This window comes from Pithys albifrons, chromosome 6, assembly GCF_047495875.1.
Source record: "Pithys albifrons albifrons isolate INPA30051 chromosome 6, PitAlb_v1, whole genome shotgun sequence".
In the NCBI taxonomy this organism is placed as follows: domain Eukaryota; kingdom Metazoa; phylum Chordata; class Aves; order Passeriformes; family Thamnophilidae; genus Pithys; species Pithys albifrons.
In genome coordinates this window covers 61,124,197-61,150,768 of record NC_092463.1, presented here as the reverse complement: position 1 = coordinate 61,150,768, position 26,572 = coordinate 61,124,197, and the positions used below count along the sequence as shown (strand labels likewise).

General features: G+C 49.9%; 2 protein-coding genes and 1 long non-coding RNA gene across 16 annotated transcripts; all 3 read right to left on the bottom strand.

The window, feature by feature from the left end:
- Positions 1-413: 413 nt before the first annotated feature.
- Positions 414-15,080, bottom strand: LOC139673446 (extracellular matrix organizing protein FRAS1-like). Of its 9 annotated transcripts, none has more exons than XM_071559129.1 (15): positions 15,010-15,080; positions 11,406-11,523; positions 10,477-10,631; positions 6,188-6,903; positions 5,756-6,035; positions 5,416-5,586; positions 4,854-5,014; positions 3,980-4,194; positions 2,853-2,997; positions 2,257-2,364; positions 1,949-2,091; positions 1,485-1,601; positions 1,064-1,205; positions 640-844; positions 414-500 (listed from the first exon to the last, which is right to left on the bottom strand). In XM_071559129.1, exons 8-14 carry the CDS (start codon positions 4,028-4,030, stop codon positions 660-662), a joined length of 891 nt encoding a protein of 296 aa, XP_071415230.1. In that variant the 5' UTR covers positions 4,031-4,194; positions 4,854-5,014; positions 5,416-5,586; positions 5,756-6,035; positions 6,188-6,903; positions 10,477-10,631; positions 11,406-11,523; positions 15,010-15,080; the 3' UTR covers positions 414-500; positions 640-659. The 9 variants fall into 9 exon arrangements, with proteins under 9 accessions (XP_071415230.1, XP_071415229.1, XP_071415231.1 ...); XM_071559128.1 differs by having other exon boundaries at positions 5,756-6,375; positions 6,711-6,903; XM_071559130.1 differs by having other exon boundaries at positions 6,711-6,903.
- LOC139673447 (uncharacterized) lies at positions 13,776-15,063 on the bottom strand. The gene is made up of 2 exons (XM_071559138.1): positions 14,891-15,063; positions 13,776-14,775 (listed from the first exon to the last, which is right to left on the bottom strand). The coding sequence occupies exon 2, from the start codon at positions 14,707-14,709 to the stop codon at positions 13,978-13,980; it is 732 nt and encodes a 243-aa protein (XP_071415239.1). The 5' UTR covers positions 14,710-14,775; positions 14,891-15,063; the 3' UTR covers positions 13,776-13,977.
- Positions 15,081-15,993: 913 nt separating the features above from the next.
- LOC139673444 (uncharacterized) lies at positions 15,994-25,484 on the bottom strand. Of its 6 annotated transcripts, none has more exons than XR_011698113.1 (9): positions 25,085-25,484; positions 24,212-24,322; positions 21,712-23,635; positions 21,503-21,613; positions 20,799-20,955; positions 20,626-20,675; positions 20,228-20,375; positions 18,032-20,118; positions 15,994-17,233 (listed from the first exon to the last, which is right to left on the bottom strand). It is a non-coding gene; the product is annotated as an uncharacterized lncRNA (long non-coding RNA). The 6 variants fall into 6 exon arrangements; XR_011698112.1 differs by having other exon boundaries at positions 20,804-20,955; XR_011698115.1 differs by having other exon boundaries at positions 20,263-20,375; positions 20,804-20,955.
- Between the last annotated feature and the right edge of the window lie 1,088 nt (positions 25,485-26,572).

Below are 26,572 nucleotides of genomic sequence, written 5' to 3'. Positions count from 1 at the left end.
AAGGGGGGGAGAAACACACAGGGTGTGTTAACAACGGCTTTTATATCACGTGATCAAGAACTGGTGCAATTTGTGTCCTGCTTCTGACAAAGCAGCTTGGTGGGTTTTTCTGAGCACCTGCAGTAATGCTGAGCACCAGGGAAGGTGTTCAGCAATAATTCATTTAGGGATGTAAATAATATGGTTTTAAAGAGCTTTTTCCTCAGTGCTTTAGGGAAAAAAAAAAGACCAGAATAATAACTTCATCTTCATTGTCTGTGTCAGAGTTGGCTTCTGAAGGCCCAGAGCCTATACTTCACAAAGCATTTGGGAGATCCTGGACAAAGAAGTTACTTTTGGGCTACCAGAAGTCCATACCTTGTAGAGAGCATCCACCTTGAGAGTAAATCCATCGACTCCAGGCATGCTTACCAAGTGGAACTCGGACAGTTTGGAAGCAAAGTGGGCATCAAAAGGCACATCATGGAAATACTTATTGTCACTTCTGGTTGGTTTCAGTCCTGCAAATCAGAGAGGTGTTCTGAAGAGGATGGCAAGCTCTCTGCTTTCCAGGCTCTACACACTCCTCATCCCTTCACATTCAGGATCTGGCTGTTGTCAGAGAAATTCCCGAAGAGGGAGCAGAAGCAGAGGACTCACCAAGAGGAGGAATTGGTGTTTCAGGTATTGTTGGGTGGGATGCAGCCACACTGGGGCCCCTCGTTGTACACAGTACCCATGGAGTCAAAGTAAGGCACGTAGCCATCCTTGCCCGTGCACAGGTAGACCTTTTTCAGCTGCAGCTTGGAAGCAGCATTGAGGTTTTGTTCTGGGTGCCAGAGCACGTGGCCGTACAGGACTTGCCCTGGGGAGGTGGGCAGAAAGATGGACAGGTGAGACAAACTGCTAGAGACAGACACACATCTTTGTGTTACAGGGCTGTAACACACTCAAAATGCCACTTGTTGCTGTAAAAGAGGTAAAGCCAACGCTGGGTTTTACACTTTTCTCTCTGAAAAATGGCAACTGTGAAGGCAGAAACGTTGAGTAAGAGCAGAACAAGTAAGAAGAAAATAAATCTTACCCTTGGAAAAAGCCCCTTTGTAAACCGTTTCTGCCAGGGACATTTCAGATTTGGTGGGGTCCATCAGAAACACCTTCTCATTGTTACAGAGCTGGAACTCTGAGTTTAGGGAGTAGACAACGGGAACTGGGCGGTTTGTCTGCTGGAAGGTGATGGGGATCAAAAATCTGCAGTTGGGACAAGCAAGGGAACAAAGGACAGCTGAGGTCTGGACACACGTGCACCCCAAGCCCAGCAATGTTCCAATGCCCTGACCACAGACACTTCTGGTTGCAGGGAGGCTCCTGAGCCAAAGAGGAGGTTCCAGCCCCCTCCTCTCCATTCCTGCTGCTGTTGTGTTTCCCACACACCTGCTGGGACCCCACAAACACCCCAAAAGGGCTGACACTGTCCTGCTGCCGTGGGGATGAGGCCTCCTTACCGCTCTGGAGTGTGAGCCTTGCAGGGCAGGGGCTTGTCTCCAGGCTCTGCCCATGGCTGTGTGGGCTGGACAGTGCAGGGGATCAAGAAGATGGTGTACTCTCCAGACTAGTCCTTCCTGGGAGCAGACAGGAGACCCTGCAGTCACCAAACAGAGCTCAGAGCGATTCATCCACAGCAGCACCTCTCCCTCATGCCAGAAATGACCACCCAGCAGATGCCCAAGGGACAAATGGGACCTGGGGTGTTCAGTGTGGCCTCTGGGACCTACCTACCCATGGCTTCGCTGCTGGAAAAATGCCTTTATAAGGAGATGAACTGATTTTTCCCTCAGCAGGATTTCCGGCTCTGAGCCCTGGACCAAGACTGGCTCCTGAGCATTCCACACTCTTCCTGTGGCTGCTGGAAGGGCACGTGGGAGAACTGTGGGAAGCTGCTGAAGGGGACTGACCCCATAGCCCTCACCTGTTGTAGGAGCTGGTTGGGCCAGTCAAAAGTCTGAGCACTCCACAGCAGCTGCAGGTCAAACTCGATCCCTCCCAGGTGCTCTGGATTCACTAAAGAAGACCTGACATCTGGCAGGCTGTGGTGCTCCATGACAAAAAGCCCTGGAGGGGAGGACAGGGAGGTGACAGGTAAGGCAGAACACGGAGAGACCCCATGCTGTGCACCTCAGCACAGAGGGGCTCCTGGTGGGAAGAGGGACTCATCATGTTGCCTGTGTTTCCATTGACTTCACTGCTTTCTGCCTCTGCCAGGGTCACTGCTCTCACCTCTGAACTTGGCCTGTGTCTTGAACTCGATGACCAGGAGGCCACTGTCACGGAGGTAGATCCGGATGATCTGCAGCCGGGCCGAGAGCACGCAGTCCGTCTGGATCCCTGCAGGGCACAGGCACTGGGGAGCACACACGGCACACCCCCTCCCTGGGTGGGCCCTGCCATCCCCAGGAGCACTGGGGAGAGCTCCAGAAGGCATGGTTAGATTGAGGTCATCCTCCAGTGAGCCAGAGAGACACTTCCTCCATTATCCATGTGCCTCCTAAGCCTCCCCCAAGCACAAAGCAAGTCAGTGTTCCGAGTTTCCCCCATCTGTGACAGCCGGGGGAACATGGCACAGCTGCCACACGGGAACCCTGAAAAGTGTCCAAGAAATCACTCCAAATATCCCACAGAATGCCAAGGAAGAGAGAGCTCTTTTCCTGCAGTGCCAACTGTGCCCATGAACAGAGGGGCTGGCTAAGCTGGCACATGCCTGGACTCCGCCTGGACCCTTCTCCTCACGGATCAGGGCTCTGGTGTCAGTGCAAAAACTAAGGACAAAACAAGGAGCTAATCCTCCTGCAGCCTTTGGAATGCCTCAGGCTTACCTGTCCTCCACAGAACAGTGTCATAGAAGAAGGAGAACTCCATCTCTGTGTGATGCTCCAGGGAAGGCCAGCCCCTCGGCGCCGTCACGTAGGACACGTAGAGAGGGATGTGGACCGTCAGGAAGGACTGAGCAGAGTCCTGCACCTGGTAACAAAACCCAAGAAAGGGGGTTATGCACCTTCCAAATGAAGTCAGAGGTGACTGAATGTTCTTTACTGTGGGTGCTTCAGACAAACCTGTGTTTAAATCAGGGTCAGGGCTAAGGCTTACTGGTGCCATGGGCCAAAGGAGCTGTGGGTACAATTTCACCTCTAAACCCCCAAGTTTCCAAGGCTGTGAATTAAAATTCAGCAATTCTGCTTGCTCAGGCCTCCCCCAGCTCTCCATTTAGTATCTGCAGAGTGTAGCTGTACTCTGAGAGCCCCAGAGAGTTCAGGGAGACATGCCAGCCTGGCTCCACAGGCTCCACTGGACAGTTGTTCAGGCCAAGTAGCTCCTCTGGATTTGTGCAAATAATTGGAGCTATAAAAGAAAAGTTAACAAAGTATTCCAGGCTGGCAGGAATTAAAAGGGATTATGTTGGCCATAACATTCTGACTGGGAATTTAATGCAAGAACCTAAGTATGATGAGGTACTCACTGGGGTGGGATGTACATGGCTAATTCAGCCATGAGAGAGCAGTGAGACACACTGAATACTGAAAGCTACTAATTTATAGAGCATTTCTGGCTTTTACTCTGCCAGTCTGTTAATTAAGAAATGAGTTAAAAAAATCCCATGACCCCGCTATGTTGTGGATCACACACTGATCTGCCTCTGCTCTGTCTTTTGCTTATTCCTTTAGGGTGAGAACATGGTCAGAATTGTAAAAGAATAGAGCCCAGCTGAGAAAGTTTTCTATTTTCAGCGTGGCTTGATATTTAAAAAACTACTTTGCTGATGCTTTGAAGATTAAGAGAATAAAATCTAAGTTTGTTAAGCAAAACAAATTAATTAAGTGCACACAGCACTTTTCTAGGTGGAAGGAGGGGGGAAATCCAGGATCCAGTTGCAGCACAGAGCAGCAACTACAGGTAAGTGAGAAAGATCTGGGTGATGTGGAATGGCTTTGGATGGGCCTCTCACCTGGAAGTCAGCAGTGACAGAGCCCCCACAGACATCAATCAGCTCAGTCATGTCCTAGTAGGCATCGAAGGGCCAAATGCTGCTCTTGAGGTTGAGGTGCTGGTAGAGCTGGATGGTCCTGGGCTCCCTCACCATGGGGTCCAGCTGGTAAGGGTGGTCATAGCCTGCGCCCAGCACGAGGCTGTCGGGGGTCACTCCGTCCAGGAACCCTTCCTCTGGATGGAGACACAGCAGCACACTGAGCCTCTGCATTTAAACAGCCTGAGGTCTACTCTTCACTCCTGAACCATGGGAGCTCCTCTCCCTTGGCTGTGCTGGAGGTCAAACTGAATATACACAGGTCTTCAAAGGGGAAAAATGTTGTAGGAGTGGGGTAAGAAGCCTAAAAATCCAACTTATGGACATATTCATCCAAGGCGGAAATAAACATTTAAGAAACAAGGAACAGCTACAGTATGGAATTATCAGAATGAAGCACAACCCACTGCCCACCATGGAACAAGCATGGATCTCGTTCCCTGGGGTGCCAGACACACAAACTGCCTGTTTTATTTCGGCAGTGAATGTATTTTGCTGCTTCTTGTTGCCTCATGTCCCATTCCCTCAGTGACCCAGACACAGCAATCCAACCCTGCAGCTCCCTCTTTAACCACATGGATATCACAAGAGATTTGAAAAGCAGAAAATCACAATCTCCTCAAACGGAGCAATGTTTAAACATTCCCATGCATGGAATTGTCTCTGGTTGCTGCTGTTAGTACAACAAGGTTAATTATCATTTACATCATGTCAAGAGAGCCCAGAGGAAGACAAAGCCACCTTCTCTGCATTTCTTTTCTGGTTTCCACATTCAGAAAGCAAAGTTCAAGGTTACCTGAGATGCCTCTGAGGTCTCTGACAGTGACCAGGTTGGAGCAGATGTGCTGGTGCCTGTAGATGGACTCAGAGAGGAGGAAATGCAGGTTGTGCAGCGGCAGGGTGGAGATGAGGGGCAGCATCCCATCCTGGTGGGGAATCTGCACCAAGATGTGGATCCTGCAACAAGCAGCACATGAGACAGCAGAAGACAGCAGCCCTGGCAGGGATGGGAGTCTCATGCATCCCCCCCCAGGCCCTAGAGCAGCAATGCCCAGCCCAGCCCAGCCCAGCCCAGCCAAGTTCGCCTGAGGTTTGAGTTTCACCTGGAATTCCCCAGCTACAGATCTGCTCCCTAAGCTGTCCCACCAACTCCCAGTTCCTGAGAGGAAGGGAGAGTGGGAGCTCTACCCTGAGGACCCCACAGCGCATGGAGGGATGTGGTTTCACACACATGTTGTCTTCATAATCCCAGGGGGCTGGTGAAGAGCTGCACTCCCCACTTCTCCAGGCTAATACCTGGTGGGATGCTACTTGTGCTTGACATCCAGGTACTTGAGCATGGCAATGGAAGACTGTACCTGGAACCCTCTGGCTGTCCCTGCAACCACAGGAGTGTGACAAATGGCACTGTCTGTGCCTATGGTCACCACGCTGCTCCTCAGGGGAGTCCCCACATGGCCAGCCTTGGCCACAGCCTTGGCCACACAGTGCACATGGAACCGCCGGTTGAAGTAAATGCTGTCCAGTACCTGGGGGAGCGAGGAGGGAGAAACAAGTGCTGCTTTCAGCAGGCTCGGGGAAGAAGAGTGCTAAAAAAAACCCCCCAAAAGTCCCCAAGGAAGCACCAGGCCAAGTCCCTCGTTCAAGGAAAGTTTAGCCTTTGATGCCTGTGCTCCTGCGGCTCCACTGTGCTGGTACCTGGTGGCTGACGCTCCTGAAAGGGGTGTTGTCGGTGATGGTCTCAAAGGCAACCTGGCTCCGTTCCCATCCATGGGAGCTGCCGCTTCCCGGCTGAACTGTATGGAGGACTGGGTGAGGTGATCCCAGCCTCGCTGCAGCATTCCCTCATGACAGTGTGCTTGGGGAAGCATGGGTCACAGGGGGTGACACAGATCAGGGGGTAGCCTGGGGAAGGGGATCTCTTAGCACCGTCTCCGGTCACTTCTTCCACCCGGTTGTAGTCAGCCAGGGTGACAACCTGCAGGGATGGCAGCATTCACCTGGGGCTGAGGGAAGGGGTGGAAAAAGCCATCCTTCCCTCCCTCCCAGTCATTGCAGCTCTTCACTCTATTTCATTTCAGTCTGTACTCGAAGGGCACTAAATCACATCGGCTGCAATGAGCGACTCACCACAGGAGGTGCTGGGAGAATCAGGCTCCCTGCTGCCTCCTGATCTGAAATAGTCACTGTTGCAGAGCTGGTGTCTCCAAGAACTGCTTCCCCTGGATCATCTGGGCCCAGCACCAGAGAAAAGGACTCGTGCCATTCCCAGTCTTCACTGGACATGATCTCCACCTTAATCACGATCTGGGTTACACCTGGGCGAGGCAATGCCAGATAAACAGAGAGAGCTCGATTCATCATCAGAGACTTGCCTTGAAGTTCTTGTGAAAACCCTGCAAGCTGCTGCTCCAGACTGTGACCACGGAGACATTCATGATAAAATACACATTATAAATTTTATTGCCACTCATCGCTGCTAATAATTTAGCCCTGTCCCCACAGGAGTCTGCTCTAGACATAAAACTCCAGCTATGACAACTGATCCAATTGTTCCAGTGACAGATTTACCAGCAGATGCCACCTGAGGATTAATAATGGCTGTCTTGTAACTGTCTGCACTAAAAATTTAGGAAGCAAAGCACATTCTCACCCCTGCTCTCTCTCACACTGGTGTGCAGAGCTGTTTGGTGAAGGCCTCTTGGTCCAGCAAGACGGTCTGAGCTGTTCCACTGGATCCAGACCACTCTGTTGAGGCTCACATCCTCTGAGGATGACTCCGCTCCTGCCTGCCAGGTGCCAGTGCTTCCTCCTCTGGTCTGATCACCCTTTGCTTAACACATCAGCTTTTTGGTATAACAAAATTACAGCAGTCAGAAGAGGAGGGGGAAAAGAACACGTTTAATGTGAAGAACAGGGAAAAGTCTTGCAACCCACCTGTAACACACTAAAGAGCTGGACAGGTCATACTTCCCACAAAGACTGTGCTAAGTCCAAGAGCAAACCCCAAATCAAAGCGAACCCCCGAGATCTAAGGGTATGTTCTGCCTTCTTACAGTCACTGGGAGCAGTTAGACCAGTGTTGTGTTGTAAACCTCATGCAACAAGTGGCTTTTTCCAAACCTCCTGAATGCTCAGACAGGCTATCTTGGGTTGAGCTGGCAAAACGCCAACTGCTTAACACAGAGTGTCAGTCTCCCTCCCACTCTCGCTGAGAAAAGGGAGAGAGGAAAAAAACCTGGAAACTCAAAACAAGTCGAAACTTAAACTAATTATATATATTCCTACAGAAAAAATTTAAAGAAAACTACAATATAACACACACAGACACAAGTTAGATATAACAATAATTTTCTACTTCCCATTGAAGACAGATCTCATCACTCTGCATCTATAAAGCACCCCAAAAGACATTTAGCAAGCAACCAAAAGAAAGAGCAAAAACAGAATTAAAACAAAATGGGATGTAGTGGCAGCAGCAGCAAGGCCCAGCACAGCAGGACAGTAGCAGTGTGTCCTGTCTCTACTGCAGACATGATGCTGAGAAACTCCTCTTACTCTACAGTATTTATATCTCAGTTTGGTATCATCTGGTATGAAATATCTCTTTGGTTGCTCCAGTCAGGCGATGCTTGTCCCCTCTAATCTATGTCAGATTATCAGGGTTTACCAAAACCGAGGCCTGGCTAAACCCACCACACCTGCACAGAGTGCCCCTGGTCACGGCCCCACTCCAGCCCTCCCTCCCAGGCCCCCTCACCCTGGGCTGAACTGGAGCACGTGGCTCTTGGGGTGCTAATCGAGCCCAGCCCGTGCAGAGCCGTCGCGGGTGTGCAGCGCACTCGGGACAGCCTGTCCTGCTCCCCTGCCACCACCCTGATGGGCAGCACCGCAACCCCCTCGGGGCCAGGCGGCTCCTGCAGCTGGGACGGCTTCCTCCAACTCCATGGTGGGGGTTGAAGGGAGAGCAGGGAACAAAGGACCCTGAGATCAGCTCAGTTGGTTAAAACTTGGGTGTAATAATGCAAAGGTCATGGGTTCAATCCCCTATGTGGGCCACTGACTTAAGAGTTGGACTCAATGATCCTTGTGAGTCCCTTCCAACTCAGAACAGTCTGTGATTCTGCGTAATGAAAGAATCCCAGGTTTGCACCCCTGGCTGATTTGGAACCGTGATATTTGGAGCTCCGCAAAGTAAGAAATGATACAGTTAATATGCTCTTCCCTTGGCTTGGCAGCAGCTTAACTGATGAGGGTAACTTCCCATTTTTCCAAAGAATGCCAGAAAGACAGGTAGCTCCATTCCTTTTAGGTCTCTTGGGTTGGATGTACTTAACTGCTTCCCTTAATTTCTTTGAAAACTTGTCTCATTTTAGTTGAGTCCATTTGTTGAGGTGTTTCTGGCGTCACTGAGGTGAGTGTGAGAGGCTTTGGAATGCAGCAAATGGATGCCTAGGATCCCTGGTGGTACATGTGGGATGTGTGAACAGAAGGATCACCTCATTCCCCACAGCTCAGTTTTGGTTGCTGATTTGGCACCTGAGAAATCCACATCTTAACTTTTAACCTGAATGCCTTACACAGGAAAAGAAAAGGTACCTAGAAAGTGGGAATATCCCCAATATCTGTTGGTGCTAAAAGGGAAAGCCTGGGCTAGACTCAATCCTTCTGTGAGATCCTAAGCTTGGTTTTTGTAGTAGGTACCGTTGGGCCTGGCTGGGATTCTGTGTGCTTGTGGTGACCATCCTAAGAGCTGACAGTTGTGACTTGGTGAACTGTCTTCTCTTCAGACATTTACAGATAATCCTGGCCAGATCTGCTACACTGGAAGGGATCAATTTTAAAAAGGAACACCTGTGGCATAGGGACAAAGTTATCTTAACTTAAAACATACAGCTCTGTTTTGGTAACATGGCTTATTTTTTGAGTGTTGCAGTGCCATAACCTCTAAGTCATTGAGAATAGTTCTGTAGAAAGTAGTGTCTAAAATGCACAATGGAAATTGGTAACACTGATTGCAAAGTTGGTGTGAATTTCCCCTGTCTTTGTTTAACAAAGTGGACGATAAACCTGTAACTGATGCTTTCAGGATCCTTCCTGAGGTGTCCTTGCAAAGCAGGAGTGACATACTGGTTTCCTTATTATTTAGTTATGCACACAGACATTGTCTAAAGCATTAAAGCACAAGCACAGTTTGAGGGTCCTCCTGAAAGTGTCCCTGCTGGAATGAGGCTGCTGCCTGCTGGGAGCCAACCCAAGCCTTGTGCCTTCTTCTGTTTGGGTTGTATTTTATAGGCAGTGGGGATCAGTAGCATGGCCTCTGAATGCAACCCAATAAAGCAGCTGTTCCATCAGACTGTGAAAACCTACAGCATCCTTAAAATACTGAGAGTTCAGAATCCATCCCTAGGGAAGGTGTTTCAGTGAGCAGTGTTTGTTTCCTCAGCCTTACGGGGAGGGAGTTTCCAAGAACAGGGTGTGCTCTATCTACTTTCCAATGTGTTTAAGCATGACAGGGGCTTTATTTTTTAGGAGCAGTTTCAGGAGTTAACTCAGTGTTTGAGGCCTCCCAGAGAATGCCCTGCTCCTGTGGGGAGGTTCTTTTTCCACAGGTCTTTTTGTTCCAGTCAGATCTATTTACTGTACTTTTGCTGAATAAAGTCAGTATTCACTGAGAAAGAATCTCTGTAGTTTAACCTCATGATCTCTGAGTTCTAGAGCTCCTTTCTGGTTTTCAACACCTGCACCAGTGATACTGAACTCCAGGTACTGAGGCCAAGCTGGATCCCAAGAGATTGCAACTGGGGCTCAACCATGGTCAAGTTAATTTGATAGATTAAGCTGTTGCACAGCACAGTTATCTAGTTTAAAACTAGAGTAAAAGAGAGTAACTATTAAAGAAGAGTAACTACTTAAACAAGAATAACTATGCAAGGGTTGTATGGAATGGGAACGGAGTATAAAAGTACTGCTCCACTAAGTGCGTTCACCTGCCAAGTGACCGACCCCAGGAAGTTCTCAGCTAATGATTGCATCAATCCTTTTCATCCAGCAAAACACAGGCGGCTTCAAAACATGGACCAGTGCCTCCTTTTTATCCTCCTCCAGTGAGATAATGAGGCTAAGCAGGCAAAATTTAACATTGCCAAGCCCACAGGATCATAGAGCAGTTTGGGTGGGAGGGCACCTCAAAGCCCCTTCAGTGCCACCCCCTGCCACAGGCAGAGACACCTTCCAGCAGCCCAGGGCCATCCAACACTCCCAGGGATGGGGCAGCCACAGCTTCTCTCAGCACCCTGTGCCTGGGCTGGCCCACCCTCACAGTAAGTTCTCAATGAAAAAGTTTCAGTCCATTGCTTTTAACTTTTCCCTTAATTTCCAAGTTGGAAGGATTGTTCCCTCCCCCTAGCCCTGCTTACTTTGGAGCTGATCACTTTCTGAAGAATATTCCTATCTTGGCCATTTCAAAGTTCCCAGTGCAGATGCTTCCAGGAAGGAGATGTTGTTTCCATGGAACAAGAGCTTTTCCTGCAGTTCCTCTCCTCCATTTTCCCTCTTCATCTTCTCCTTCTGCCTGATAAAAATGCAGGGGAGAGGAATGTGAGCCATGGAAGAAAAGAGATAAAGAGGTTGTTTAGAAAATCAAGCTACTGTATAATATCCTCGTAAATGTCAGCTGGCTGAGATTTCCAACCTGCCTTCTCCTCTCAGCTTGGAAGGTGGGACAGACCCTTGGCATGAGGAACAAGGACAAGGCAAGCACTGCACGGATACCACTGCTCAGCAATTTCAGAGAATTCTGACTTTACTCAGTGGATTGAAGCAAATACTGACACAGTTCCCACTGCCCCAGCCCTTTGCTCCTCTCTGGGGTCCTACTGATTCTGCTTTAAGGTCTCTTGGCCCTTTCCACCCCAGCTCTCAGTGGAGCAGAGGCAGCCATTCAGCAAAATGATATGGAGGATCAAGAGCAGATGACTTCTCTGAAAAGAATCTGACTCCTAAAAACCCGAAAGCTTCCCTAAAAACTACTATACTGTTAATTTGCCCTGTGTGAATCCTGACCTACTGACACTTTGCCATTTCTGTAATCTCAGCACTAGTGGGGACTCACAAAGGGCCACAGTGTGTGTTCCTTATGCCAGGCTATTTTGTCCTGCCTCTTTTTTTCAAAAGCTGCATGAATAATAACAACCCCTGAAATGAGGATTTCTTGTAATGTGCAAACCATGCATGGCTGGTAACATGTCTGCAGAAGGCACTGCATGCAGAGGACTTAAGAACCTGGTTGCAGAAGTTAAAGAAAACCTGGGAGGAGCTTTTTCAGAGATGCCACAAGAATGTTTACCTTCCCCTGGTTTCTGGTTCCTTCACCAAGCCTTTCTTCACATCTGCTTTCATTTCATTTCCCTGAGCTCTGCTATGGACAGACCCTGCACTGTCCGATTTACAGCCAGAGCCTGTAACTGAAAAACAGGAAAACATGATGAGCCTTCCAAACACCAACATTTCTCACTGCTTATCTACAAACAACAGACTCCTTTTCGCTTGCTGCCTGTCAAGTGCACCCCTCTACCGCTTCAACCAACCACAGCCTGCAAGTCTGAGTGTTCAGCCAACTCCTCTGCCTCGCTCCAACAACTCCCATCAGGCTCCAGGCATTTCACAGGGTTAGGCAGGAACCTGGTAAATGGGAAGTGTCACTCTCTGGTGACACTTTGGGCAATTTGATCTGACAGAAATTTGTCCAAAACATCCATTGGAGATTGTGCCTCAGACTCCCAGAGGACAGAGATAATCCTGGGAACTGGAGAAAGTCAAGGACAATTCCTCTCTTCATAAAAAGGACACAGCTGGCTAACCCTGATCCCCAGGAACATTGTACGATGAGTTGTTCAATAATCCAGGAAGAAGCATATGGGGAAAAAAAGGGAGGGGGAGCCCAAACAGGAGGGATTGTCAAGAGCAGATACATTGAGGCAAACCCTTTTTAACAGGAGCAAACAGCCCATCCCACCTGGGGGAAATGGCAGCTGGGCTGATCTGTGGATGCCAGAGGGGTGTTCTGCCCCCACCTGCCAAGGCAGGCTCAGAAGCAATTGAGGGAAATACAGGCCAGGCCAAACTGCCCTGGGGTGGCAGAGATGCCAGAGCAGTGATCAACAAGCCTCGGGAAGCTCTGGGAGCATTTCCGTGGTGAGCTTAATCTCCTTGCTGCTTGGACTGACTGGGATGGCAGAGCCAGTCAGCTTCTGGCATTGGCACAAACCACCCCCAGAGAGGGGCAGAGAACTCTCAAACCTTTGAGCACCCAGGACAGACAGTTCACTCACAGGCAACTCCTCAGCACGGGCACAAAAGTTTGTTTGCATGAGTCCAAAGGAGGAGTTGCCTTTCCCGTAGCTGACAAAAGGGGGAAAACCAGCCCGTCATCCAGTGATAACCAGATTGAATCCAGGCCCAAAAAAACATCCTGGAAAGAGCATTTAACTCTGGCCAGTCCTTACAGTGCAAGTGCCAACGAGGGCTCAAGTTTGCAGGACACAGAACTCAGCGAGTTCTCAGGGGAAATGAGTGGCCCAGAGACACCAGCACGAGAAACAGGAACAAGATGGACATCAGAATGGCCATTTCCATCTCTGGAGGAACCGGAATCAAGAGCTGCCCAAAACAAGCTGTTGATCTCCACAACAGCTGCAAGATGCAGAATCAGAAGCTGGAAGGGAGACAGGACGTCCCCAAAGTCAGCTGAGCAGCTCAAAGGCACCTGCTGCACTTTGGCCACTGCCCACAGAACTGTAAATAAAACAGATATACAAGTACAGAAGAGCACTTTGAGGTGAAGAGACCCTTTCAAAGCGTCAGTAAATCATCCCCACAGAGCCATAAAGGTACAATGCAAAGGAAAGTCAGGGATGTTGGATGCTCTTACACACATGCCTGACACAGCTGGGTTTAAGAAATACCCAATTGCTGCTCTATGTGCGGATTTCTGGATTGCAAAACACCAGAAGATGTTTTTGCTTCTCGAAATACCTGGTGGGGTTTTGGTTTAAAACACCTAAAGCAAAGGGACCACTAAAAAGTGTGGGGGATGTTGCACCTGATTTATTTCACGGATCAAGAGGAATACTGATTTTTTTTGTCAATGTATCGATCCCCCTGTAATTTGCTCTCCATGCCTGTCAGTTTGAGGATAAGCTGCACTTTTCAGGTTATTTTACTTCAGAAACGCCTGGCATAGGGGTGTTCTCTGGTGTTTTACAATGAAGTGGACAACAGCCTAAATTTTTGTAGCACTGTGCCTAGGAAAGTTTATGAAAATGCTGTCGAAAGTGCTAAGTTGTCTTCCTTCCCCGACAATGAAACCAGTACACTGTAGGTAAAAAGAACTGAGGTTTACATTTCTCTGAGTTGAGGGAACACAGCTGGGAAAATGAGACTCCTGCCACTCCCTCCTTGTGCCCCGAGGGCCCCTCAGATGCTTCCCTGCCATGTCAGCATCCAGTCTGTGCTCTCTGCACTGTTCCTGGAAGGAATTAAGGAGCCCAGACCGTGCTGGCTATGGAGGGAAAGCACACACTGCATAAAACATTCAGGAAGAACGTGGGTCACCTATTCATCTGTCTCTAAATGTTAAATGTATGTCTTAACTTACAATGGAACAGGAACATTTATAGAACATTAGAGTTTTTCAAATCATAAAACAGGTCTTAAAGATTATTTAAAAAAATATGCCAAGGTAGCTTTTATTAACTCTTCCCCTCTGGGCCTGGCAGAGGCCTGAGGCTCCCCAGGCCAGGCTCGGGGCTTCCTTTGCTTTCTTCCACTGCAACCGCCTTGCCGTGGCAAGGGTTAAATCACAGACCGCAGGGGGATACATGTTTACTGAAACAAATAAATTCCAGGTACACAACACCTCACTGCCCCATCCTGAAACCGCGCAGCAAAGACCCTGGCAAAGCCAAGGGGAGACCCTGCAGTCCCGGGGAGCCGGAGGGGACGGCGGGGAACAAGCACAGCCCGAGCAGCTTCAGCCGCTTCTCCCTCCAGTCAGCGCCGCCTGCCCGCAATGTCCCGGCCGCTGCGTCTCTGCCAGGCTCAACAGGCGATTCAGGATTTACTTCCTTGGGACCCGACTCTTCCCAGGAGCAGCAAAACTGTTTCTCGGGTCCCGCCCCTGCCGTCGCTGCCGGCCATGGCCGAAGCCGCAAAGCTGCCGGGACCTCCTCGAGGGCCCGCCCAGCCTCTGCCGCGATGTGCCGCTCTGGCGGGGGATCGGCTCTGTCGCGATGTGCCGCTCGCGGGGACATCGCGGCGATGCAGGGCCGACAGCGGGTGCACAGCGGGGCAGGCCGGACTGAACGGAAGCTGCGCAGGTGCCTGCCTGCCGCCCGCGATCCTCCTCCGCCGCCGAGCCCCCCCGGTCCCGGCCCAGGGCGGAAAGCCCTGCGGGGCGATGGCGCTGCGAGCGGGGGCAGGCTCGGGATCAGACAGGCGGGTAACCGCCTATCAGAGCCGAGGGGGCCTACGGATGCCAGCTTGAGTGCAGTGCGGGCGGCCCTCTTGAGTGCAGGCCGGAGGTGACGGCCCAGACCTCCAAGAGCATAGAGCGCAAAGCGGAACAACCGAGTTGCAGGCCCTGCCGCCATCTTGAGAGTGGCGTCTTCTAATTCCCGCGAGAGGCGGGGCACGCTGTTGGGGGTCGTGTCGCCATCCTGAGTGTAGCACAAACCGCGCCCCTCAGGACACGGAAATTACGGGAAATTTTAAGCCTCGCCCGAGTGCTGACAACACCCACACAGGCAGCGCGTCCCAGTCACAGTGACTCACCGCCAGATAAGCGCAGAAAAAGAAAACAATTGCGGGACATTGCTTTGCTTCCGAGCAAGACAGATAAGCCCTGCTAAGAAAAGGAAAAAAGAGGCAAGATTTGATCAAGCAAAGCACACCTTTCCAAGTTGCTCTCCGTGCTTCATTACCACGTGACACGGCGCTCTGGTCGAGGCGCTGCACATGCGTGAAGTTCCGGGTGCGGTACCGCCTCTCCGCCGGCAGGTGCCGCCCGCGAGCCACGACGCGCGCGCAGTACCGGCGGCCACCGCCAGGCGGCGGCAGCAGCGACTCCAGCGCAGCGCAGGGACCGGCCGGGCTGGACCCGGAGCGGGCACAGAGAGAGCTCCGGCCACACAAAGCTGGAGGTGCTGCTGGTGCCGGCACAGCGAGCGCATTGCATGGCACAGGGCACAGAGAGAACACCCGATACACAAAGCGGGAGCTGCTGGCACCGGCCCAGCGAGCGCAATTTATCGCATGGGCAAGCCCTAATTTGTTTCATTTGTAAATACAAAACTCCTGTTTTCAACGTCCTCCCTTTCTCTATCCTCAATTTCTCATATTCCCAAATCCTGTATGTAATACCTAGATACAGGGCTCTATTTTGAATTCCATTCCAGTGTAAATTGATATGGAAATTCAACATATAGGAAAATGAGAAACGTTATTTTTCTATTAGTTTTACACACACAACTCCCCCCTCTGTTTTCAGGCATTTGGGCTGTAGCCTGCCTTTTTTTGCTGGACCCCACAGGACCCCCCTTCATCCCCCATGCACCTGCACCCCACCCTCACATTCCAGAGACATTGGGACACTGCTCATGACACCCCCATAAAACTTTTTACTCAACCCCAAACATGGAAAAGAAGAGGGAGGGTGGGTACCAAGATGGAGTCATAAGACAGAGGGGAGAAGGGATAGATGAGGTGGACAAAGAAGGAGGGAAGCAAAGGGAATGGGGATTTTTTCTCAAGTGCCCAAGGTCCACAGCTCCATCCCAAATCCTCTCCCTTCTGCAATAGAATGTTACTCCCAAGACATGGTGTATCAGTTCCTTCTGGATACATGTCTTGAATCAAGGTTAGCACAGTTGGAGAAATACCAGAAATACCATTTATTGCAATACCAACAAACAAAAGAGAATAAACAGGATAAAATACCTAAACACTTAACACAACAGAGAACAAAAATAATAAAATAATTAAAACTTAATAAAAGCATACATAAGGATGCAAAACAGTTGATGGTTCAGGGCTTACTCACTATCCCTGATGCTCACTGGAGCAGACAGGCCAGGACTACCAGGATGGGAACCGGCTGGACAGCCCCCATGCTTAGCAGGCATCTCCACAGAACCAGCATGGGCTCAGTGGGAGGATGGGTGTTGCTCAGCTGTCCCTCTCCTGGTGTCCTTATTGATCAGCCATCCATTATACTACATAGGGCCAGGACACAGTATAAGGTGATGCCCGAGGGGCAGCCAAACACCACCTCTTAATTACATAAGTGGCAACAGTCTGCGCATGGTGCCTGTCAGGGAGTGGCCATATTACCCCTGCCTGCATTATCTTCCTCCCCTCATTACCTCTCTCACCCTCCTGTACAACCTTCACCCTTGTGTTTCCAGGGTATCTCTATCTATCTTGTGGCCTGCAGCCAAGTCAGAGAGGAACAGCCTCGATAATAGAGTACATCTAGTGCCAGACGGTTACTTTGTACTCTCTGTGGTTTCTCAGCATGCTATAACTACTTCCTCACCGTTCCCTGCTCTATTGATCATCTCAATTAAAAGTACTCTCTTTACTTTCATGTTTTTCCCATAATTTAGCATGCAGCAATGCCAGACAGACCAAAATCAGGTAGCTGGGGGCTGTGGCAGCTTGCTGCACTCTGCTGTACTTTCTGCATCTCCTTGGTTGACTCCACGTGTATTTGTGCATTCTATGAGGGTGGCAGTTCTCTACAAAGCAATTCAGAAAGTCCTTTCAGTTTGATTTGTTTCCAAACAGGAAATCAGAAAACCAGGGAAAAACCCCCAAAATTCCCAGCATGCCTCACATCCCCTCCGAACATGCTGCTCCCCACACATGGCCTTGGTTCTTCCTCAGCTGCCAATCTCACTTTAGGGTTACCCCCAGGGGAGCTGCAGCTCAGGGAGCACAGGCTGAAGGCACCCAGCTGGGGTACAACACCAGCTCTGCAGAGGAAACAGCATCTCCAGGGCTCCCAGGACACTCCAGGGTTGCTCCAACGCTGCTCCCACCACTCTGTGAGCTGAGGTTCCAGTGGCCCCCACCATGCTCTGTCTAAGCCACAGTTGAGACTGGATATCTCAAATCCTACATGAGGAGTCAGAAAGCAAATGGGAGAGAAAAAAAAAAAGATGACTTTGGGGTATTGGTCCACAGTGAGTAATTAGTGCCATTTTTAGCCTTGCTGACAACAAGCTCAGAGGCACCACACTGTAGTCCTGGGACAGAGAACTTGATACCCCTGTGTTATCCCCTCCTGCATCCTGGCAATCCACCCACCACCAGGCTCAGCCCAGTGCTGCTCTGCCTGCTCTAGGATTCCAAGTGCCAGAGAGGCCACTGGTTTGCACACAGGCCCCCCGATCCTGCTGATCCCACTCCCCCTCCCTGCTTGCTGCCAGCAGCCAGACCTCCCTGCATCCCCAAACACAGAGCCCCTTCCCCAGGACAGCCCACTGCCCTCAGCTCCCCAAAAGAGGGGCAGAAGAGCTCCCTTCTCTGTTCATTTTCCCAGCAGCTTTGTACCCTGTGTGCAACAAGACTAAAAGTCTCTAAACAGAATCAATTTTTAAATAAAATTCTTAGCACAGCTGGCTACATGATTAAAGAAATACTGTACTGTCAATCCAGATCAAATACTTTCAGAAGAGAAAATATCCCTTTCAGTAGCACAATTGGATACACCTTCAGAAAAAGCACAACTGCCACCAACTCCCAAGACCCCACGGGAGGAAGGAAGCCCTCCTTGTGACACCCAATACAGCAGACATGGAAAAAGGAGGGAAAAACCCCAAGGTTCTAGTGGAAAAAACCCCCAACAGGACAACAGAAATACATCATGACTTAATCTCTCTCCTTCCACTAGTAGCAAACAGTGCCACTTACTGTGCTGATCCACCCTCCTGATCTGCTGCTCCAGCTTCCTCTGAGTCTGCTGGATATCTTGGCCACCTGCCTCTGAGCAAAACCAGGATTAATATGGTCACCCAGATGCTCACTGGTGACTTCAACTTTGCAAAGTTCTCATGTCCCCTCAGGAACTCCAGAGTTCAACTACAGCCCACATTAGGACACCTAAGAACAACCACCCAAATTCAAGGCCCTGCTATGCAGCTCCCATCATCCTCACAAACCCTGCTCTCGGGACTGCACTCACACTGCCCACGGCTGCTCCAAGTGCATCTTAACCGCCTAAGGGTACCAAACATGTGTTAATGGGAGACTGTTCTGGCTACTCCACCTGCTCCCTCCAGCCTGCACAGCAGGGCAGAACAGCTCCAGGCCAAACAAACGCACACCAGAGAGTTTACACTACAAACATGCGGAGTGATGATGAGAGAAAGCTCTCAGGGAGAAGAGCAACTGCAAGAACCAAAACCTTGTTGAACAGTGTGACCTAGGTGTTAGTGAGCTGAGAATGCTCTGAGGAAACCTCCCAACAGGCTCAAAGGAAAGGACCTTGCACAAGAAGAGTCCATCAATGCCACTGTACCAGTTTGTTTTAGACAGATGTCCAGAATCAAGATAAGCACAGTCATAAAATACCACAAATAGCATTGTTTGCAAGACCAACTAGCAAAAGACAATAAACAGGATAAAATACCTAACACCTAATACAAAAGAGAATAAAAAGAATAAAATACTTAAAACTTAAGAAAGGAATACATAAGGATACAAAACAGTTGATGTTTCAGGGCTTACTTCCTATCCCTCATGCTCACTGGAACAGACAGGTCAGGACTACCAGGATGGGCAGCAGCTGGACAGCCCCCATGCTTAGCAGGCGTCCCCGCGGAGCCAACATGGGTTCAGTGAAAGGATGGGTGTCGCTCAGCTGTCCCACTCCTGGTGTCCTTATTGATCAGCCATCCATTATACTACGTGGGGCCAGGACGCAGTATAAGGTGATGCCCAGGGGGGCAGCCAAACACCGCCTGTTAATTACATAAGTGGCAACAGTCTGCACATGCTCACCTGTTGCAGAGTGGTCATACGACCCCTGCCCACATTTTCTTCCTCCCATCATTAGCTCTCTCACCCTCCTGTACAACCCTAACCATTGGGTTTCCAGGGTATTTGTATCTACCTTGAGACCTGCAGCCAACTTGGAGAGGAACACAGCCTTGATAATACAGAACATCTTGTGCTATACAGTCACCTTGTACCATACTTTACCTGGTTTCTCAGCATGTTTTAACTACTTTCTCACCCTTCTATGCTCTATTGATCATCTAAATGAAAAGTACTTGATTTATATTTATGATTTTCTGTAACTTAGCAGGCAGCAAGGCCAGACATCCACCAAAATAACAGTATTTTACTACACTCTAATACAAGCTGAAAAAGGACTGCACAAGAATGCTACATTAGGGATGCAGGAAGAGAAGGGTGCAAAGAACAAGTTCTCCTCCTTTCAGACACATGGCACAAGTGCACAGCTGACGGAGGACACAGCCTAAAATTGGACTGTTAAAGACACCTGACTGCAAAATTCCAAGATGGAATTCTGATACATGTGCAAGCTTGCAAGGCAAGGAAATGACAAAATCTGCAACTCTGCTGAGGAGACCTTTGAGACGCCAGGCAGGACAGCGGGCACTTCCCATAAGCCCCTCCAGAGCAGAACGCAAAGGCATCTGATCCCAGAGACTCACAAAATATGGAAGTTGGACTAGAGAAACCATACAACACAGACTGGAACTGCTCTACCCTGCTGTTGTGGCCAAAAGTGAGCCACTCCCTTTACATGCAGTAAGGGACCAGTATCGGACATCCCTTTCCCCTACGCTAACTTCTAAATCAGTCCTGTATTCCACTCCCACCCCACTGTCCTGCTCTCCTCCCCTCTCCAGGTCACAGCCCTCAACTTATCTTTAACAGAGATGGCGATGCAAATCCTTCTTCAACACAAAGGAAGGTTGCCTTGGAGCCCTCAGATGTTCCTGCAGTCACCAGCTTATTCTCTTAGTCAGCTACAAGAAAGAAAACCACAATCTATGCCCGAGTTTAGCAGCACCTCACCCGAAGCCCAACAATTCCACTACTCGCCATCCCCTAAGTGCACCGAGGTCCTCGGCTCACCAGCTCCAGGGGGCAGCTGTCATCAAACTGGATACCTGGCTGAGTGACAGCCAAAGTTTCTCCAAGTTCAGTGCACCCCTGGTCCTCCTGTGTCCTCCCTCAGGCACCTGGAATGCTCCTCTCTTTCCACAGGCTTCCCACATGGCACCTGCAAATAGAAAGGCAAATGCTTAAATCTCTGAGCCCTGTGAGACTTTGGCATTACACACAAGGCTGGCGAAAGACCACCCAACCTTGTCAGTCCGCTAATCAGTGGCTGGCTTTGGTCCCCTGAGCTTGTGTGCATCCCCTACAGAAAAACAAAGGCCAAGCCCTGTACTGGCACACTGCCTTAAAGGATGCCTAAAGACCTTCCCACAGTAGTCGCCATCTGATGATGCTCCACTGTCACCTCTCACCTGTTCATTCTCTGTTGCTTTGGGCTGGCAGCTGCAAGTTTGCAGACCCCCTGGAAAACATAAAAAATAAGGGATCTGTGTAGGTTCACATCCACTCACCCATGAATTTTCAAGCGTGTTTGGGCTGTAACCTCCCTTTCTTGGGAGACTGCTGCCTGAGCCCCCTCACTCACCTCACCTGTCTGAAGATGGGACCCCATCTCCCAGTACAGACTCCACTCCGCGATGTTCCCCCTCCTTTCCTGCACTCCAGCCACTGCTAGAGGATGTCTCGTCTCTTCCTTGTGACACTGCCACAGGGAGATCACCCTGTGAGGCTGCAGGACACAGCTGTAGCACAAACAAGATTTGTGCTCACACCATCACCAGAACAGCTCCTCATCCCCAGCCTCCAAGCCCCATTCCCAGCCCAGCTTCCCAGGTCCTGCCAACCTTGACAGGAGACACCTTCAACTGGGAACAGACTTGCTGCAGCACCTAACACCACCCCCTGAGGATGCGTCCCTGCCTGCCTGCCTGCCGACCCCCTTAGGCCTTGGACTTGTCCTGGAACCTCAGTACCTTCTTCCTGCCAGACCCACCCACCTTGAACACAATCCACAGCACCTGCACCCCCCTAGCCACTGAGTGCCTCTGTCTGGAAAGACAACCTCCACCAAGTGAGCTGGCAAACGAGCACTGACTACAGGCTGCAGCTCCTGAGTGCTGAAAACAGGCAGCACCTTAATAATGATCTGAATGCCACACAGCAAAGGAAAACATTTGTATTTCAAAAGTAATTTTATGTTTTCTACAGAGTTCGCAACAAAAGTTTCCTGTTACCAAAAGGGAACAACAGAGATAAAAAAAATACCAGAGGCAAAAGGCACATACTGACCTATCATCTCAGAGCACATTATTCCCACAGAAGTCCCTATCTCAGGCTCCTTTACAGCAACATCACACCAGATGGACCTTTGTCACCCTGGCCTGATGGCTCTATGGCTGCCTGTGAAAAAAAGAAATTAGAAGGCAGGTGTGCAGATGCATCGATAATACAACACCCAGAACTACCATCTAAATCAACTCGGCAAGCAGAACACTCACCTTGCTCATTTCCCCTCTGGTGCCAGTCAGCCTATGCCACCCATCGCTCACCCACTTCACATGAAGAAAGGAAAGAAGCCAGAAATAAAAATACTTACGGACCCAAAAGCAACATCTTCCCTACCACACTAAGTGCTGACCCACCCTCTTGCCCTGCTGCTCCGGCTTCCACTGAGTCTGCTGGATATCTTGTACACTTGCCTCTGAGCAAAACCAGGATTAATATGCTCACCCAGATGCTCACTGATAACTTAACCTTTTCAAGGTTCTCATTTCCCCTCAGGAAATCTAGAGGTCAACTACTGCCCACATTAAGACACCTAAGAACAACCACCCAAATTCAAGGCCCTGCTACGCAGCTCCCATCATCCCCACAAACCCCTGCTCTCGGGACAGCACTCACACTGCCCACAGCTGCTCCAAGTGCCCATCAAAGCCACTGTACCAGTTCGTTTTGGACATGTGCAGAATAAAGATAAGTGCAGACATAAAATGCCATAAAATAACATGGATTGCAAGACCAACTAGCAAAAGACAATAAAGAGGATAAAATACCTAACACAAAAGAGAATTAAAAGAATAAAATACTTAAAACTTAAGAAAGGAATACATAAGGATACAAAACAGTTGATGTTTCAGGGCTTACTTCCTATCCCTCATGCTCACTGGAACAGAGAGGCCAGGACTACCAGGATGGGCAGCAGCTGGACAGCCCCCATGCTTAGCGGGCGTCCCCGCAGAACCAACATGGGTTCGGTGAAAGGATGGGTGTCGCTCAGCTGTCCCACTCCTGGTGTCCTTATTGATCAGCCATCCATTATACTACGTGGGGCCAGGACGCAGTATAAGGTGATGCCTGGGGGGGCAGCCAAACACCGCCTGTTAATTACATAAGTGGCAACAGTCTGTGCATGGTGCCTGTCAGGCAGTGGTCATATGACCCCTGCCTGCATTATCTTTGTCCCATCATTAGCTCTCTCACCCTCCTGTACAACCCTAACCATTGTATTTCCATGGTATTTGTATCTACCTTGAGACCTGCAGCCAACTTGGAGAGGAACACAGCCTGGATAATACAGAACATCTTGTGCTATACAGTCACCTTGTACCATACTTTTCCTGGTTTCTCAGCATGTTTTAACTACTTTCTCACCCTTCTATGCTCTATTGATCATCTAAATGAAAAGTACTTCCTTTATATTCATGTTTTTCTGTAACTTAGCAGGCAGCAAGGCCAGACAACCACCAAAATAACAGTATTTTACCACACTCTAATACAACCACCAAAGAGGATGCACAAGAATGCTACATTAGGGATGCAGGAAGAGAAGGGTGCAAAGAACAAGTCCTCCTCCTTTCAGACACATGGCACAAGTGCACAGCTGATCACACAGCCTGAAATGAGGCTGTAAAAGACACCTGACTGCAAAATTCCAAGATGGAATTCTGACACACGTGCAAGCTTGCAAGGCAAGGAAAGGATGCCATCAGCAACTGTGCAGAGGAGACCTTTGAGATGCCAGGCAGGACAGGCGAGCACTTCCCATAAGCCCCTCTAGGGCAGAACACAACGGCATCTGATCCCAGAGACTCACAAGACATGGAAATTGGACCAGACAAACCATATAGCACAGACTGGAACTGCTATGCCCTGCACAGCCCTACTGTTGTGGCCAAAAGTGAGCCCCTCCCTTTACATGCAATAAGGGGCCTGGCATAAGACATCCCTTTCCCTTACACTAATTTCCATATCCATCCCATATTCCACTCCCACTCCAGTATCCTGCTCTCCTTCCCTCTCCGGGTCACAGCCCTCAACTTATCTTTCACAGAGACAGCGATGTGAATCCTTCTTCAACACAAAGGAAGGTTGCCTTGGTTCCCTCAGAGGTTCCTGCAGTCACCAGTTTATTCTCTTAGTCAGCTACAAAAAAGAAATCCACAGTTCATGCATGAGTTCAGCAGCATCTTGCCCCGAACCCAACAATTCCAGTACTCACCATCCCCTATGGGCACACTGGTCCCTACAGTTAACCTCAAATTTTAGACCCAAAATATTCATTCCACCTCTAGGTTACCTGGATTTTGCCACAAAAACCCAACCCTGATTACTGCTTTCTCATTTGCAAAACGTTTATCCAGAAGTCTCTAGTGAGGTTGTGAAATTTTCAGCCAGGGGGTAACTAAAAAGAATTTGCATCACTTTTGGTTCAGGTGTCAAGAGAGGCCAACAGAGCTTTTGCCTTTTTCAGACAAGTGTATGATTTTTTGGCTCACTGGCAGATCAATGTCACCACATCACCTTTCCTATGAAAGGGCAGATCTCACCCAGAGATTCCCAATTCAATGCCAACATTTTCTTAACCTCCCTAATTTCTTTCTGTACTACAGTAACTAGATAATTTGTTTGCCTGTCCTATAGACTTATAAAGCAAAGAGCAGGGTTTAAACAAGTCCCAGGATCTGAGGTGCCCTGTATGCCCAAAGAGCCTGACTTTACCCTCAGGAAAAGACAGCAGGTGGAAGGGTCCCCAGGAAACCCTCTCACAGCCACAGAAACCACACCAGTGACCAGGGCAGCACCAGAGGCACCTGTTCCAGGGGAGCAGGGCTGGAAATGGAAGAAACAAAAAGGAAAAGAATTATGAACTCCTTTAGAGATGGCCAAACCACAACAACAATAAATTAGTTACAATTTTCCTCTCTCAAAGACAATAAAACAGAAGCCTAGCCTTAAGTCTCTTCACTTCAGACCTCAAAGAAACACATGGACATTCCTTTCACAAGAAACAGATGGCACGTTGTGCTTCTGTCTGTCTCAGAGTCTGCAGCTCACTGGTTTTTATCATCTCATTTGATTGTTGTTCCCCCAAAGAAGCTTCAAACAAACTACCTGACGGTGGGTGCCTCCCAGTGTTTTGGCGGGGGAGCACTAAGTTTTTAAAATAAGTACTCTGGCTTGTATTTATTTTCCCCATCAACCTTGACTTCAGACAGGATGCTAAAACCATAAAAGTTTCAGCCTGCTTCCCCCGGAGTTCCAAGGGAGAAATAAAAGCAGTGCCTCCAGCCCTGCCAAAGGGAGGATGCAAAGGAACCCACACGACCAGGGGAGAGAAAATATCAGCCTTGGGGTCCAACCCAAATGAAACTGAGTCCTTGAGCAGACCCTGGTCCATTTAAGCCACAATCCCAAAACCAAAGAAGCATCCTAAGAACTACCCCCATCTTTGTACTCATCACTCGAACCCTGCCTTGCTGGTCGTCAGTTCCGGCCACAGCAACCCATTGGGATGGTTATCAGCGCCAGACAAGCATTGACAAGCCATTAAACACAAGTCTGTTTCCAAAGAGAACAAAAGACAGCACTTACCAGCTAAGTCATGTCCGTAGGAGCCAAGCCCTGCCCCGACGGTCCTCCTCGGAACAGGTAAGCAGAAATCCCGAGGGCACCTGCCCAAAGGAGTTTTCTCTCTGCTGCAGAAACCGCCCCGGCAGTGGCAGGGAAGCGGGACCCGCGCAGCCCAGTGCCAACCGGGAAGGCTTTTCGTGCCCACGGAAAGCGCCAAACCCTCTCTGGGCAAGCACCGCCCTCAGCAGAGTAACCACCAGCACAGCTCGAGATAACCGCGTCTAGCGAAAGGGCGCAGAAAGCCAAGGAGCTTTTAAGACTGCGAGCTGAGGGGCTCAATTGGGACCAGTTGGGGGGTTCAGGTGAAGCGAGTTAAACCCACGGGGCCGGGCCGGGGCGGAGTGAGAGGCGGAGAAAGGGGCGGAGCAAAGGCGAGGCAACAGGCGGGGTCGATAAATGGGCGGGGCCAGAAAATAGGGGCGGGGCTGAGGCGGAGCCATGAGCAGAGCCGAGCGAGGGGAACGGAGGGGACAGGGCAGGACCGGGCGGGCATGAGTTGGGCGGAGAGAGGGGCGGGGGCGAAGCAAATGGCGGCCTGTCAGTCTACGGCGGCTCCCGCCCGCTGCCAGCCACGATAGCTGCGCCGCCGCTCCCGGCCGTATCCGCCAGATGTGTGTTCTACTTGCTGAGCTGATTTAGACGGTAGTTCTGGGTGTTGTATCGTCAGTGCATCTGCACACCTGCCTTCTAATTTGTTTTTTTCACAGGCAACCGTAGAGCCATCAGGCCAGGGTGACAAAGGTCTGTCCAGTGAGATGTCTCAGTAAAGGAACCTGAGGTAGGGACTTCTGTGGGAATGATGTGCTCTGAGATGATAGGTCAGTATCTGCCCTTTGCCTCTGGATGTTTTTTTTTTTGTCTTATCTTTGTAATTTCCTTTTGGTAACAGGACACTTTTGCTGGGAACTCTGTAGAAAACATAAAATTACTTTGGAAATAGAAATGCTTTCCTTTGCTGAGTGGCATTCAGATCTTTCCAAGGTCATTATTAAGGTGCTGCCTGTTTTCAGCACTCAGGAGCTGCAGTCTGTAGTCAGTGCTCGCCAGCTCATGTGGTGGAGGTTGTCCCTCCGGACAGAGGCGTGCGGTGACTGGGGGGACGCAGTTGCTGTGGATTGGGTTCAAGGTGGGCAGGTATGGCAGGAAGAAGGTATTGAGGTGGCAGGAAGAAGGTACTGAGGATCCAGGACAAGTCCAAGGCCCAAGGCAGCCATCAGGCAGGGATGTATCCTTAGAGTGCTGTGTTACCCAGTGTGTCCGATCTCACTAAAACGTGTCTCCTGTGGAGGTGGGCAGGAGCTAGGGAACCGGGCTGGGAATGGGGCTTGGGGGCAAGGGATGAGGAGCTGCTGTGGTGATTCTGTGAGGACAAATCCTGATTGTGGAACAGCCCTGTCCTCAGCCTCACAGCGCAAATCTCGACGGTGCTTGCCACGTGCGGGTCCAGGA

Excerpts from the sequence above, each read along its gene's own strand:
- LOC139673446 (XM_071559135.1), bottom strand. The coding sequence starts at position 4,030 with ATGACTGAGCTGATTGATGTCTGTGGGGGCTCTGTCACTGCTGACTTC. Across the intron at positions 2,365-2,852 it reads CACTGTTCTGTGGAGGACAG|GGATCCAGACGGACTGCGTG; the intron begins GTAAGCCTGAGG and ends TGTGCCCTGCAG. Across the intron at positions 1,206-1,484 it reads AAGGCTCACACTCCAGAGCG|CAGACAAACCGCCCAGTTCC; the intron begins GTAAGGAGGCCT and ends ATCACCTTCCAG.
- LOC139673447 (XM_071559138.1), bottom strand. The coding sequence starts at position 14,709 with ATGGCGGCAGGGCCTGCAACTCGGTTGTTCCGCTTTGCGCTCTATGCT.